This window comes from Anopheles nili, chromosome 3 (assembly GCF_943737925.1).
Source record: "Anopheles nili chromosome 3, idAnoNiliSN_F5_01, whole genome shotgun sequence".
NCBI lineage: Eukaryota > Metazoa > Arthropoda > Insecta > Diptera > Culicidae > Anopheles > Anopheles nili.
Genome location: NC_071292.1, coordinates 67,708,704 through 67,724,455, shown reverse-complemented (window position 1 = coordinate 67,724,455; position 15,752 = coordinate 67,708,704). Strand labels below are relative to the sequence as shown.

Sequence of the window (15,752 nt, the reverse complement as noted above, 5' to 3'; positions counted from 1 at the left end):
AATTTCCTAGATACGTTCTCTAAGTTCATCAAATCACCAAGCTTTCTCTAAGCTTTCGCATGATTAGATTCTCCATTTTTCCTATAGCGTTTTTAATCATTACTTATATCAACCACCTTGAATTAACGCGATTTGGGACAAAAAATGCGTAAGAGTCTATTGATGAATCTGTATTTGTGTGTTTTCGTGATTGTAGGTGTGTAACTGCGTGTTTCCTTTTTTGTGCCGGAAACATCTCTGCCCCTTCCGTTCATCGCTCGTTCCATTGAAGCGAGATTCGGGTTTGTATGGATTGATTACTTTCTAGCACCGCCTCCTTCTGCTGTATAGTTTTCATTTCATTTGCTTAAGTACGTTTTGGTTCAATTTAAGGGAAAGCGAAACGCCAACAAACGGTAACAACCGGAAAAAGAAACACCAACATCCGTCTCGTTGATATAGCTTTCGCCCGGCCGTTGTGCTATGGGCGCTCGATTCAATAAAATCCTTGCTTCCACAAACAATCAGGAGACGAAAGAACTTATCCGTTAGATGCAGAGCGGGTAAACAGCGAGAGCTGCTACAACTCCGTGCTAAGCGATGCAACAAGCCGATAAAATTCGAGACCATTCTACAACGGAAAACAAAAAAACAGTATCATAGAACAGTACTTCGCTAGGATTAGTGGCGCTCTTCGGAAGCAGCGAAGGATAAAACGGTAATACGAAATGGAATCGATGAAATCCATATCAAACAACGATCGTCTAGAAATTAACAACTAATACTTATCATTGCCAACAACTACTGCACCAAAAGCTCTCCTTCTTCTCCCCGAGACAACGCAAACGTGTGGAGACCCTTCCGTTAGAGCGAAAACACTCAACAGGACTCTAACGGCAGGCCAACTTGCAGACGACCGTTTCGTGTTTCCGTTTGTTGGGTTTTCGCACGTTCCCCTGTTCCTGTATATTATCGCGATCGCTCCTCGATCGCTAACCGCTAACCCGGAATTGATTCATTACACCACCACCGATTACGCTACTCTACTCGTACGGTTTTGTAGAAAAAAAAAAGTAAACGGAAACCGAAGGCTAAGGGATGCGCAAATGGTTCCACACTCCCCTCAGGTCGTCCACCCTCGTTACGCGTTAAAGAGGTAAGCAAATGTCCCACCAGAAGTGTGCAGGACTATACACTGCCCGAGCATCAGCAGGGCTAGCAGCAAAGCGGCGTTATACCTAGGCCTGCTTCCGTCACCGCAAAGCTCGATCACACTTTCCTGCAACACCAGCCAGCGGAAAAGAACATGTTAGTGATGTTGCAGTATATCATCTATCAGCGATTCCAGGCTTACGTTTGCATGCTTGTTGATGCACGTCAGTGGTCTTCGCCTCGGCAGCGGATCGCTACGGGCCTTGTGGCAAGCGAGCGAAGCATTGTAATCGTGCTCCACCGGCCACGTCGATAGCTGTGGCACATGAGTGGGCAGTGGGCAGAGCGTGTCCAGTACCAGCAGCAGCAGATTGCTGGACGGAATGGGTAACACCACGTACGGCCTGGATCGGAGAGAAAATGAATGGACAGGTTAGTACATCACCTATGGCGTTCTTCATCTGTTAACGAACCGTTCGCACTGGTGTGCCTCTTTTGTGTACACGGACGGGTCTACGTCCATGTTGATCTCGTACAGCGTGATCACATGATCGCACGGCTCAGGACGAGTGCGATTGATCAGCACTTTGTTGAATTCCGGCTCTTTGTAACGATTTAGCGTGGGGTCGTCGAGATCGCCCAACTCAGGCACAACATCGTAAGCACCTGTGTCGTAAACTAAGAGAAGAAACAAAAGTCCTTTTGATGACTGCCTTCGTTTTGTTGCAATTTAGTACCGCATGTTGTGATGAGTAAATTGCATACATTCAGGATAACAAAGTTTCACGATACTTACTCTCGTCGTACGCCTGTGCTAGACTAATGAACAGTTGCATTACAACCCACAGCAAGTAGGACAGTGTGTTGGTTAGCATCCACCATAGCAGCCGCAGGGGCGTCTGCAACACCGTGCCCAAATTGATCGAACCTTTCGGCATAAAGCACACGGCCTGGTAATCGTACACGGTCACGTTGCGAAAGATGCTATCGTCCAGCAGGCGCTGCATGAAAGCAGGTTTCACCTCACCAAAGAAAGCACCCGTTTCCTGCAGTTGTTCACTAATCACCACAAACCCGTTGTTGTCGATCACGTAGCACTGATAGTCGCCCGTGAAGCACGTTTTCTCGCATCGTGGATCGCCATGCCCGCACTGGCTGGTGATGTTCTTAAACAGCGTGTACAGCGCAGAGTGGTGAAACTGAAAGCCTACCACTGCGACAGGTGCTTCACGAGTCCCATCTGCATGGAAAATAGCGTGGCTGGCCGTGACGAGCGTATCGTTTCGATTTCCGGCATCGAATGGAACCGAGTAGACGAAGCTGTTCCGGTCACTGTCATCCTTCCCATTTTCACCGTCCGTCGTTTTCCGGTTCCGGTTGCTGTAGTACAACTCTACCGCGCGTTTGTACCACACCTCATCGATCGCGCGATTGTTCATTTCGCTAAAGTCCGGTCTAAAAGTGCGCAAGTAAACAGTCACCATAGTGATCGTTGGAACAGTGGAAAGTACTTACTCAGCTTGCTTGGATTCGTCCGTGCCGGTGGCGTACTCTTGCCACCGAGTCAAGCCTGAGTGCGTGGCCAGAAATGAGACGGTGATGCCAAAGCGTTGTTTGAATTCGTTTCTACGGAAAGGAAAACAAGGTGTGCATTAGTTCGATGGTATTTGTGGTGTTTTACGACGTGGTGCATTTGTTTCCTATTTCATTTCATTCCATGATGTGATTCACTGTGCTAGTTTGGAGTTTCTGCCGAGCTACAATATTGAAACAGAAGTTCGAAAGGACTGAGCAATTTTGAACCACATTCGTCTGAAATATATACCCCAAACTAGCTCTATTGGGAATCATAGACCCATCATATAACCCGTTACACGCAGTTCTGGAGAATACACAAGAGATAGGCTATAACCTAGCAAACAAGTCCAATCACTGCATTTACCTTGGCAGCAACCCCATTAACACTGCGATCGGGCTTGGGCTATTCCGAACGAAATGTTCAACCGTGGCAAATATACAAGAGAATATGAATGTGGCAAGGCGGTATTTACGAAAGGACACATTACAGGACATCAAAATAAGGCAGCATAATTAGTAGGAAATTGGTTATATTTAAGAAGGCGAGTAATGATGAATCATTTCGTGAGGAACGATTTTTTACAAAAACATTTGCATTAGTTTACCCACACCATATTACCCGGTTACGTAGCAGTGAAAGGGAGCAGAGTTAATGTGTGAGTTTTATATAAAATGGTGCAAAAATTAGTCATGAAAGAAGAAGAAGAAAAATCAAAAGAAGGGGAATGGAAAAGAATTTTCGAGTTAATATGGTATACATCGATACGTAGATTACTTACATCCTAAAAACAAACGAAAAATTAATTATATCAAATGAACCTACCGAAAAGGAAATTTATCTGAAGGGACAAAACGTGGTGCCGTTCAGTGTTTACTAGTGAACAAATCAAAAAGCTATTGACAATTTTTTGCCAAACAAACTCACCCTTTCTCGTCCTTGTTGCCACCGCTCCCGCTGATGTTCTTCGAGAACCACTCCGTCACCTTGGCGTCGTACACGAGTGCCTGCATCAAACCGCGATCGCCTGGAAGATCGAGAAGGAGAACGCCCGGAAGCGAGCGAGTACGATAAATACAACGAGGGAGAAACAAACGGACACGGAATTCACGCTCTAACGCTAGAGGTACGGGTACCTATGGCGATCCGATGGCAAAACAATGCAAAATCGGAAACCAAAATCGGTGCAGTTAGAGTAACGAAAACAGCATGGGAAAACTCAGTATATCTAAGTACAATGGAACCGTGAGCGGCCGACAGCAGCTCCTGTTTAACGCAAGGATACGTCTGACATAAAGCCACCATCGTCGCTGTGGTTCGTGAATCATTGGTGCACTAAAACGGACAAACACATTCACGGGATTGGTGTGCGCACTCATACGAACTGAGAAGAGAGCATGAAGAAAACAGAGTGAAGGAATAGTGATGGTGAGAGAGAGAGAGAGAGAGAGAGAGAGAGGAGAGAGAGAAAGAGAGATGCACAGTGGTGATGATGGTGGAAGAACGAACACAAAACACGACCGTAATTACATCTATTATCATCTCACAGGGATTAAGTCAGAAAGGTGGTGAGTAGTTGCAGTATAAACATCAGTAACACATTTCAGTGGGTGTAACACATCAGGTGCTTTACAGGTTGGTGCCGTGGAGGATGCTGTGTAGCACTACCGAACTGCTGCCACCTTGTGGAGGACCCCCCAACCCCAACCGACAAGGAGGCAACGTGAGAAAGGATAAATAGTTAGTGGTGCAGGTAGATTACTTATTTGGAATGGTGAGAAAAATAACATAACGAAGGGGGACTACGGAGCATACGACAATATGGGTGCAGCTAGTATTAACTCTACGACCTCTAGTGTTGCAAGAAGCCACAACATGCTTACAATAGACGCTGGTGGTGCTTGTAGTGATGGTGTATAAAACAGTGTTGTTTTTGTAAAGGAAATCTACCTTATAGCATCTATCATATGAAAATGTTATGGTATGTTATCGTTGACGGGAGTAATATGCCAGTTGGATTTGTTTCGTAAATTGAACTATAAAATTATCATGTTTGTATTCTAAGACCTCCCTATAATTATTAAGCTCCTAAACAAAATAATTTTGAACATTTAAATAAGTTTATTTCTCAAAGGAGATTGTTAGTTGTTGAAAAGTACCAGGCGCCTCCATTGATACCAAGCGCCTTCTACAAAATATTCAGAACACTTAAGTGATCTTATTTTCCAAACAAAATTACTGGGTATTAAAAAGTACTACGCGTCTCCATTATTTTTTAGTTTCTAAAAAATACTTCGAAACCTTAAGTGAGCATATTTCCCACAGAAAGTTACTTGTCTTCGAAAAGAACCAGGCGCCTCCATTACGATCAAGCGCCTAAACAAAAAACAATTCGAACACTAAAGCGAGCTTATTTCATAAAGGAGGTTGATAGTTTTTGAAAAATATCAGGCGACTGCATAGCTATCAAGCGTATCCACGAAACTATTCCAAACACAAAAGTGCCAGAATAAACTTCTATGATATGTGAGATTAAAACGAAAAAAAACGACTTGTTGTAACAGATTTTGCACCAAAACTAGATGTCAACCTAAGGCTCTACAGCAGTTCGGTGTTTGTGAGGATGCTAAAGGTACGAGCACATTATAAGGTTTGGCTTTTGGTGTGCAATATTATTGATAATACTTATGAATGCGTGGTTAGTAAGGCAAACTCAATCGGTATGAGCTCGTTCTACTCACAGTAATAATAGTCCTTCTCTGGCAATTTGCCTGTTATATTAGCTGCTCGATTTGGGTGTTTGGCGAAGATGCGCATTCAACAAGGATATGAATAGAGATTGAGAGAATTTGTCGTAAAGACCATGTTCCGGGTAAGATGTTTCATCATTAGTAAAAAGCACAATCACGTCACAAACACGTTGGCACACGGTTAGTGGACCACAGTACAAGACACACCGAGCAATGCCAAGAAAGAAACAGAGAGAAGTGTTTGACAACGTGGGTGTAGACACACAGGCCGGTATTTCAACAACGGTGCAACATTGAAAATACACACAAATGCCAGAAGAAGTTGCCATTCAAATGCATTCAAATGATTAGGTGAGTTTAGACAAGTGATGTGAAGAGAATATGTACAACAGCGATGTCAACGTTATTTAGTGGAAAGAAAAAAGCATTGAGCGCATTGTTTATGGCACGATATGTAGAATTAACAGCAACGATCGCACGCGTATCGGTAGAAGGTTGATGTTTTGCAGATGCACAACAGGCACAGAAGAATGGCACATCGAATGGTTTGTTTGGTTAGTTTGTTGGAGGAAACCGACGAATGATGCGATGATGTTGAGGTTAAGAAGGCGTCACGAGTTCAAGTTTCATGGTCCATGAAGACGTGAACAGAAGACGTGAAGAAGTGTAGAAGAGAAAAGAATGGAGGAAAAAGAAAACACATTTTAATTACTCGAATCATGAACGCAAGAAGGAGAGAAGGGACAAAGATCGTAGATCACGTGGATGGATGAAATGGAAAGAAAGCGCTAATTGGTATATAGTTAGCCAACACTCTAGATTCCAAGCATGGCACTTTGGATGATGCCGAAAAGGATCTAACCGAAAGACATACACGCAAGGAGGGTTGATGAAACTATATGGTGATGTTGAGCAATGGATGATCTAATGATTGATATCCTTGAAGCAGAGATCGTCTCATTTAGGATGATGGCAGCAAGAAACGGAAACGAACATGTATAACGTAACAAACATGGCCACAGATGAAACGATGAAAGACACTGGCATGTAGAACGGCGCTAAACTGAAGAGCACCACCGAGGGACACAGGCAGATTGGCAGAGACAATCAGAGACAGCACGCGGAGGAACACAGAAATGACATCGAAATTGACATTCGGAGACGCTTTTCACTACACTCGGGCACACTTACAGAACATGGCGTGTTCGGGTGGTGGTGGCGTGCGGTTTGAGGGCCACTTCCAGCCGCCAAGCTTCATTCGTTCGAGGAAGTGCTTCAGCTCGAGCTCGGGCGTGGCGAACGTTTCATTCGGGTGCTCGTTCAAATATTTACAGTACACCCTGTGAAGAAGACAAGCACACAAGATTGTAGTTGAGGCCAATCTTCCGACCGCGCATTCAGTAGTTACCAATAGTAGATACTCACCAATCTGGATGGATCTTCCAGTTGTTGCCGCTGAAGAAGCTGGCCACATTGCTGCCTTTTGCGTGTATACGGTGGATCTCGTCCTCCGTGCGTATCTGCAGCCGATTTACGCCATATGTCTCGGGATACGTAACCACCAGAGTGAACGGGGTGTTCTTGATCGGCGTCCAGTAGTATTGTCGCTTCGTGCGGGACACCCGTTTCTAGTGGAACAGATAGAGAGAGCATTAGTATGACGTGGAAATTGTGAATTAAGGAAGTATTCGCAATACGAACCATCTCATCGAAGTGGTACTTCACACTTATCCACTTGGCTCCGGTCGACTGATTAATAATTGATTCACGCATCTGTAGGTGATAGAAAGGAAAGCAAATAAGTATTTATAATACTGTCTCTTGTTTGACTTGCAATCCGAAAACACTAACATTTAGCAGCATATTATTGAATTCTCGTGGCCCTTGGTCGTCATCGGTCAACTCGACTTCGATCATGTCGACCGTGTTGTAGGCTGGCTTGAGAATATCTTGGAACTGATGTGGAAGAGAGAAAAACGAAAATTGATCAGCATGGCACTTTAGATATTCTTTTCGGGTGCACTTACCACTGGACGGAAGTCGGGATGCGTTAGGATGTAGCCATTGTTAGTCACAATGAAGGCGTATCCATTCACACCAAGCTGCAGTAAACAAAAGAAAAACGGGACACATCATCAGTCGAACGTACGTGACAAAGAGGGTATCATTATGCAACGTACCAGGTGAGGTTTAAGGTATTTCTTAATTTCCGCTATTGGCACATCGGCACCAGCAACGCCAAGTATGTTGGCCACGCGCGTCTACGTAGGCGAAACGAATGTGAGCGTAACAAGGAGAACGACAATTAGCCCCGTCATCGTAACAAGCTATCAGTCTATCGTACATGTACGTTTTTATTCTTTTGAGATGTTGTACTAGCAGCAAAAAATTACTAATTACTGGACTTGCCACAGTACGGCACATACACTGCTAGTGAAAAACCAGATAAACTATAACCTGAACTAGGAATCGTGCTATAACCTAATGTTCGTTTCGAATTAAATGCTAAAAGAAAAATATCAAACTGCGATACGAATGTATCAAAAATACCACAAAATACGCTACACAAATTTAAGTAAAACTAACATAATATTAAATCCACCGTACGAACCGTACGTTGGTAAAAAATGTCAAATTGTCATTTAAAAACACAGAACTGGGGTTAATGTAACAAAGCTAAATCAACTTTACGTGAAAACTGCATCTAATGAACATCGTTCTGTAATGAAATAGCTACTAAATCAATCATTCAAAATTCAAAACGTATACTATCTGTTATCTAAACTATCAAAAAGTTGTATATCAATTTTCTACGGATTTTTTTTATTCTTTTACTCGAGTAAAATGCTCCAGTACTGAATTTGTATAATCGTAAATCTCTTTTTAATCAAATTAACTCCTTCATACAGGATTTTTTTCATTTCAAACCATTTGTAAAGAAAAATGAATGTTAACAAAAGTGTTAACTGCGGAACGAACAAAACTTTGTTTTGCAAACAAACATATAGATGATGAAAGACTTATATAGATTTCACCCCGAGCATCTGAGCCATGAAGTATGAAGTATGGGTTTGGATGGCTGAAAATGAATTGTGATCTATGCAGGTGAGTGATAGTTTGAAAATTAACCAAACAGAAAATTAACCAAAAATTAATCCAGTGGTCACTAAACGAGACTAAAAACGCTACTAACGGTGAACAAATTACACTAATATGAACGTGTCCACCGTCCGTCCTTGTCGCTCCGGCCACGTTTGTCACTTGACAGGAGCGCTCGGAATCTTTCCCGAAAACGTTCGACGCTTTTTTCCGGTGTCCCATTTGTACAGAAAGTGTGTTTGGGGTGGGGGAAGAAAACGGAATCATTCCGAACACTTTACCTCTAGTAATTTGTAACTTTGCAAACACGCACACGTACGCACAACCGAAACGCAGCACACATGAAACGCATGATCACTGAAAACTACGCAAAGATAGTACGATTAAACCTATACTATTTCTTGCCTGAGCATGAAACGTGCCCACTAGGTGGCTAAAAGAACGGGAGAGCTTTAGCATAAGATGTTTATATTTAAATTTGCACATTACTCTACGGACGTATGGATTTAGTCAACGATGCTCCGTCAGCCGTTCTCCACATGGGAGACTACGTTTTTGGTCGTCGTTGTTGTTGTAGTTGTTTTTTTTTTTACTGATACTAACGATCTAAGTGTAGATAAACGAGATATACTCTAGCAAAATCGGCTACCGTTCGTTGCAACTGCAACGATTAACTGGACAGTGCAGAAGACGAAGTGTAAACGAAGATACATGTAGATATGTATACAACAACGCAACATTACTCTCGGCATTGTCGTTACTGTCCTAGGTTTACTGTTTTGCAAAAACGAACGGACTCTAGGATCTATGATGTAAGAAGTAACGGGGGAATGGGTTTCAATTGTAAATATATATATACGTTTATAAATCTTTAATACTGACAACTGGTAGAACTCGTAAAGTATCGATACAGAGCAATTCGATAAATCTCTAGGTAGTCTCCACAATATAATCAACTAAATGTCTAACGACCTCCTCGTATAGCGGTAAGTACCTCTCGTGTGATCGTCACCCAGTATGCCTCATTCATCAGTATATCTTCGGTGATGTTCTTTGAGTGTCGGGTGATGCACGTTTCCGTAGATTTTTGTTAGCATTTGTTTGAGCGTTTCAGTTTTCAAACAGTTTAGATACCGGTGTAGCAGTTCGTGTTCGAATCAATAACCCCCCGGAACACGTTTTGACGATTCGATAGCACGCAAATAAGCACAATCCAGAGCGTAGGTGAAGGGAAGAGGTAAAATCATTAAAGATAAACGTATCGAAAGCATAAATTGTACGTAAAGAAGCGAAAACCAATCTCAAACGAAAACACTCCACAGGTGACTGCAACGAAAAGGCGCAAAGGGGATCGAAGCACCGTAGATAATTTCTTGCAGCGTGGCAAAAGCCGCGATTAAGGTTAAGAAATGAAAACGGTGAAGTACAGAGCGAACATCGTGGCTGATGAAGCGAGTTTGAAACGATAGAAGGTCTGTAATTAACAAATGCTCGGTTTGCTTACGCAAAAAAAATAAAATCCACTTGGCCCGTGATTGCAGATGATCTGGTTAGGATGTGGATCGATTTACCTTTCACATTTGCATGTACCAGCGAAAACGCATCAGCTGAATGTAATCTTTGGGCATATGCTTAGCTGCCGCACTTGACTTACCGCGTTCTCTCGTCGATCGAACACCGGCACCGAGACGGTCGTCATGAAGTTGTACTTCTGATTGTTCGAATACGGATCCTGGTTCTGCAAGTATACACGGTTTAGAAATCAAAGTGTATTAGTGAAATTCGAGTGAGTATATGTCTCATAAAAGTTTAACAAATATTCTACAAAATCAACTATTTGGACGCACCATGCGCTGCTTCATGATCATGCGTCGGTGCTGCTCCTCGGGTGAGTAGAACAACACCCGGTTCTTGCGATAATCGATGAAGCGCTCTTTCTGCTCGGCTCGTTCTTTTATCTCCCACAGCCAGTCCGTCATTTTGGGGTCCTGGAAATAACATTCGGAAGACAATAAATTGGCAGGCTGATCTCGAGTCCTGTTTTGAAGCTTTATGCCTGTCACACTCACCTCGACGTCTGCGTAGATCTCCGACCAGACGACCGGATGTTCGCGTTTGTTTAGTACAAGCGGCCTCGCGATCACCGGTATATAGTTTAGGACCTCCTCCCGCACTTCGGCCATCGTGCTGAGGTGCACATAGTACCCCTGATTGCGACATGCCATTTCTTTGATCTCCTTCACATCTGCCACCTCGCGCCCGATCAGATAGGTGAAGACGCGCACCGGAATGAAGGGCAGCTCTTTCCAGTTAAACTGCTCGAACACCTCGTCGAAGCTGTATGGAACACCATCCGAGACCAACATGATCGCTTGGTTGCACCGGGCCCCGTTGCGGGTCTCCCGGAACTGCTCCAGCAACTCGAACGCCCTGGTGAGGGCGGCTGAAACGTTAGCGATCTCATTGGTCTCTATGTTGTCCATACCGAGCTTCAGCTCGCGAATGTTGCCCATGTTTGCCTGCACGAGAGTGTCGCGAAAGCACGGCACCACTTCCGCCACCTCTTCCGAGAAGGTGAAAATGTTGACGTAATCGTTCGGTCCGAGCGTGTCGAGGATGTTCGAGACGACGTGTTTGGCGATGTCCTTGCGCTGCCCCGTCATCGAGCCGGAGCTGTCCACCAGGATCAGCATATCCTTCGGGCTGTTGGCCGCCTCAATGTACCACGAGCGCAACCGGCAGTCGTACAGATCGACTGGGTCCTGTTCCCACTTGGTCGCCGGAAACTGACGTAGAAAACCGCTCGAACTGCCGAAATACTGCCACGTCAGCGTCGGATCTCCGATATAGTTGTTGTAGAAGATCGAATCGAGCGCTTCTGACCACTTGATCGCTTTGATCACCTCGGTTGCGCGATCGTACACGTTTGTGGGCACATGTACCGAGCTGACCGTCGTGTTGACAGCTTCGTTGAAGAAATGGCGCTTCTTCGTCAGCACGATTTCCTTTGGCGGTATCGGCGTGGTGATGTCGGCCGGGTCCTCGTCGATCATAGGGATCGGCGTGGTGATGATCTCTCCCGGTTCAATCATCTGCTTCGCGTTGTAGTACTGGAAGCTTTGGTTTACCGGTTCTTCGTCGAACGATATGGCAGTGTTTTCCGCCGTATCCATGATGCGCTGGAGTACACACCGATAAGAAAAAGGTTAGTATTGATGATTTCGACGAGGTCTTTTTGTCTTTTTATTTCCTGGGTTTGTGTTGTTTCTAGCGTTTTTTGTGCTACTATAAGGAAAACTTTTTATTTACAGTTTAATGATAAGTTTAGAATATGTAAACTATTATTTAGAGGTTGGTAACAGCCATAGAATTTGTAATACCGTGATTGATCAATTAGCAAAAAATATATCAGCACATTTCAAATGTGATCATGATCTATCCATCAGTAATTGGAGAGGTATTTTTGATTGTACAGCCGTGCGATTATTAATTTCGTCTGCGATTGAAGGTCAAAAACACTTTTGTAATTAAAAACAGGGACCAAATCCGTGGATTGGCGCTTTCAAAAGATGATTGCAACATTGCCAAAAGAACAAATCTTTGTAATTTGATAACCCCTGAGCAAGCAGCTTGGTATTTGTTACTTCCAGCAAACGATTCTGCTGATATACTCTTTCAATAGGGGTTTGGAAAAGTTTGTTAGTTCATAATAATTTCTCCTTTGAAAGCAATAAACAAATTTTGGTTCTGAGAGTTACTGTAAAATATGTATATTTGTGTTCAGCTCTAGTGAGCATATGTTAACGTAAAGAATTTTAACGGATTGTCAGATTCTTTTTTCGAGAAATACCAAACTGGATGACAGATCACACGCGTAATTCCTAGGAGCGCTTTCTGGGGCGAATGTTCAGATGCAATACGGTGCACAAGACCTGTCGGTTCCGAACCGTTCCCGAGACTTTCACTTCCCAGAAGGTACTGCCCACACCGGGTAAGTACTTGCTTGCTTCGTCGTCCACCAGCTGCTCAGATATGTTGTATACGCCCTTACGCAACGGGCACTTCGGTCGCGGATTGATCGCAGCATAGTATCGCTCGTACTTCGCTTCATTGGCCACTATCCAGGCGCAAACGTCGGTGTGACCAACGTTGCTTACAAACGGCCGGCAGCTTGACGGTTCTTGCAGGTCGTCACACTGTTTCACCGACAGTTCAGCGGCCCAACCTTGTGGAAAGTCCTCCCGGAAAACGATCTCGCCCGCCATGCTCGAGTGCGTTCGATTGTACGAGCCAATGCGCATGTCGGGAAGATAGATGGGCAGATCCTCCTGACCCAGGCACTGCCCGAACCGTTTCGGTATGACTCTTCGGGCCATTATACCACCCAAGAGCGAACCACCGTCCAACAGCCGGAGCAGATCAGCTGAGCCTGTGTTTGTCCATATCGCCAGGATGGAGAGCGTCACTAAGGCCCACGTGTACTGTGCCATGCTGGATCGAGTGCAACTGACCGAGAAAGTACTTCGGAAGAGCTCAAAAGTTGCTCAGATTACCCAAAATAATATTTGGCTGGGTGGGGACTGGTTGATTCTGGGTAATTACAAAATAATGGTGCCACGAACGAACGTCAGAATAATTCACATAGCCGAGCTTATCGAATCATCTAAATTCACTGATCGACGAGCTCATGGACGAGGCAGTGGTAACGATGGCAACATTGTGCAAATGTGTCGAACCATAGTTAATTTATGTAGAGTTTGTTGAAAATATTTTATAACGTATAGTGTTGGAACATAAATGAATGAAAATTTTTGATTATCTATTAGTTAAATGTCCGGAGTATCAATTTGATTGGATACTTGCATTAAGAAACTATTCAGAAAGCGAGAACATCTGCATATGCAATGAAACCATTCCAAAACGTGTACACTGTGAGATCTCGAAGTAAATTGCTCGTCATTACTAGTTCCATCACGTAAATGCCCCATCCTCTCCCACCTAACTGGGGCCTAGTAGTTCAAGGGCCATATTCCACCGTAGCTACCAGTTTTTCCTTGCATTAGCAAATTAAAATCAATAACACTAGACATCCGGGAGCAGCAGCACTCGAATGCAGAATTAGACCGTATGCAGCATCAACAAAAAATCAGAAAAAAAATACACAAAAATGAAGGAAGGAAGCCTTACCTTGACGGCGCTCACTTTCGCATCCATCATGTACTTGAGATCCTTGGCCATCTCTTCGACAATTTTCTGTCCATTTTTGCTAACTACTTGTGCTTGTTTAAAACTCTGCCGAAAGAGAAGGGAAAGCCGTAGAACGGAGAAATTAGTACCGGGACACCACTTGAGTTACCGGTAGAACGGAAATCAGCTAACGGGCGGGTTCGGCAGCGCGTGTCCTAGTGCCGTGGCTCCTTGTGGATAGCCAACGTATGCGTGCGTCTGCATCATGTTCGTGCACGCTTGATGACGGTGTCATCGAGTGAGCGAGCTGGACGGGAGAAGCCGGGAAGGACAAAAATCGATACCATGGTGTGTCAGATTTTTAGCCCATCCGTTCCGTCCACTCTGCCGTACGGAAGCGTGGGACAGCTTGACAAAAACTTGACTTTGGCTGTCCACTACCCTTGAAGCACACACACACACGCACTGTCGTTCTCCTTTGCCTGTTGCCTGGTGGTGAACGTACCTCTTCTACCTCCTTTCTTCTAGTTATAAAATCTCCCAAATGCCACAGCTCTCCCCCAAGTTTGGCGGCCCAGGCTTGAACACTGGAAAAAGGTGAGAAAGAAAGAAAAACCATCGGAAAATCGGTCCCCGTGGACGTCCGAAAAGGGGCCCGGGAACGAGGCGTCGCCTACTTACACGTTGTACTTGATTGTTGTCGTCGGCTCATCGGCACTGCGGGTAATCGAGATGGCGAAAAACAGCAGAAACGTGAAAGCGAGAATGCCACAGCTACTCCGGCCGCCTATGTACAACATCGTCGCCGATGGACCAGATATCGGATTCGTCCGGAAGAAAGGCTCCACGTACACCACCGACGTACTTCCGATTCCGATTGGTGGCCGTGGTGTTTGGTGGCTGTCTCAGAGCGGGAAGTCTAGCGAAGGGCTGCACACGCAGCGAATCACCGTTCTACCGTAGCACGCACGCAGGATCGTCGTTCGTCACGGCCACGTCCGCATTACCCCTCTCCAAGGCTCAGTGGGGTTCAGGTTGCATGCAGTTGCAGCTGACACGAACCGTGAAGTAATTTTTTCTTCTGCACCAAACTGCACCAAACACACGGAAAGGATAATCGCCTGCAGAGGGCTGCAGCGAACGGGGGCAGAGATGAAATTTTCACTTCTTTCAACCCAACGAAAGCTTTCCCGAGAGCGAAAGGAAATAAGAAACGGAAGCGAAGAAAAAAAACGTGCGGCCTCCACACCAGCCAGAGGTTTCCGTCGTTTGAGCCACACAAAGGAATCGCACCACGGCACGGATCCACACTTTTCCACGCTTTTTCCACACTTTTTCCACACGCCCCAGGGGTTGGCTCCCCTTGGAGGAGCTTCGAGCGCTTTCCACTAACTGGGGACCACGGTAGATTTTTTTCTCACTGACCCACCTTTGCCCCACTGCACAGCACCAGCCTGATAGGGCCAACAAAATCGTAACAGAAAACAGAAAATTGCCCACCGCGAAGGCGAAATCGGCACTATCGCACTAGCTCGTACCGTCCGCAAGCGATTCCAGCACGATTCCAGCACACAGTTTAACCATCGTCCGCACTTTTCATCCGAAAATCGCACCCATGGCGAGTCGACCCGAGAACAGACACCAGCAGCAAACTTCAACAATGGCGTCCATCTTTTTTTCTGCGCTCTCTCTCTCTGAGGCAGGCGAGCCCGATTTTCCACGGCCACCTCGAACCGCTGGTACAGTCAGCTTTTTGACAGCTCGCGAAGTGAAGTTTCTTCGGGTCGGTCCTGCGCAATGGCGCCCGCGAGCTTTGCAGGGGGCTTTTCCGGCGCGGGTCGGAGCGGAAGCTCCGGAGCTACAGGCAGGCGCGGAAAACAATCAACACGTGTGCGTGACAGCGGCGAAAAAGGCGCGCTTCGGGGAAGAGCTGGGAAAAAAGCCAAACAACGCACGTGCACGTGCGTCCTGCGAATGACAACAACGCTCGATGGAGCCAGAACCTGCAG

General features: G+C 45.2%; 1 protein-coding gene across 1 annotated transcript; it reads right to left on the bottom strand.

Annotated features, from left to right (window-relative positions):
* Positions 1-1,120: 1,120 nt before the first annotated feature.
* LOC128724883 (voltage-dependent calcium channel subunit alpha-2/delta-3) lies at positions 1,121-14,543 on the bottom strand. Its single transcript, XM_053818604.1, has 21 exons — positions 14,425-14,543; positions 14,249-14,330; positions 13,744-13,848; positions 10,626-11,735; positions 10,404-10,544; positions 10,211-10,294; positions 9,551-9,607; positions 7,638-7,718; positions 7,485-7,559; positions 7,309-7,413; positions 7,159-7,230; positions 6,883-7,085; positions 6,649-6,797; positions 5,449-5,490; positions 3,635-3,734; positions 3,074-3,112; positions 2,647-2,757; positions 1,928-2,586; positions 1,605-1,809; positions 1,334-1,535; positions 1,121-1,258 (listed from the first exon to the last, which is right to left on the bottom strand). The coding sequence occupies exons 1-21, from the start codon at positions 14,541-14,543 to the stop codon at positions 1,121-1,123; spliced, it is 3,879 nt and encodes a 1,292-aa protein (XP_053674579.1).
* Positions 14,544-15,752: the final 1,209 nt, after the last annotated feature.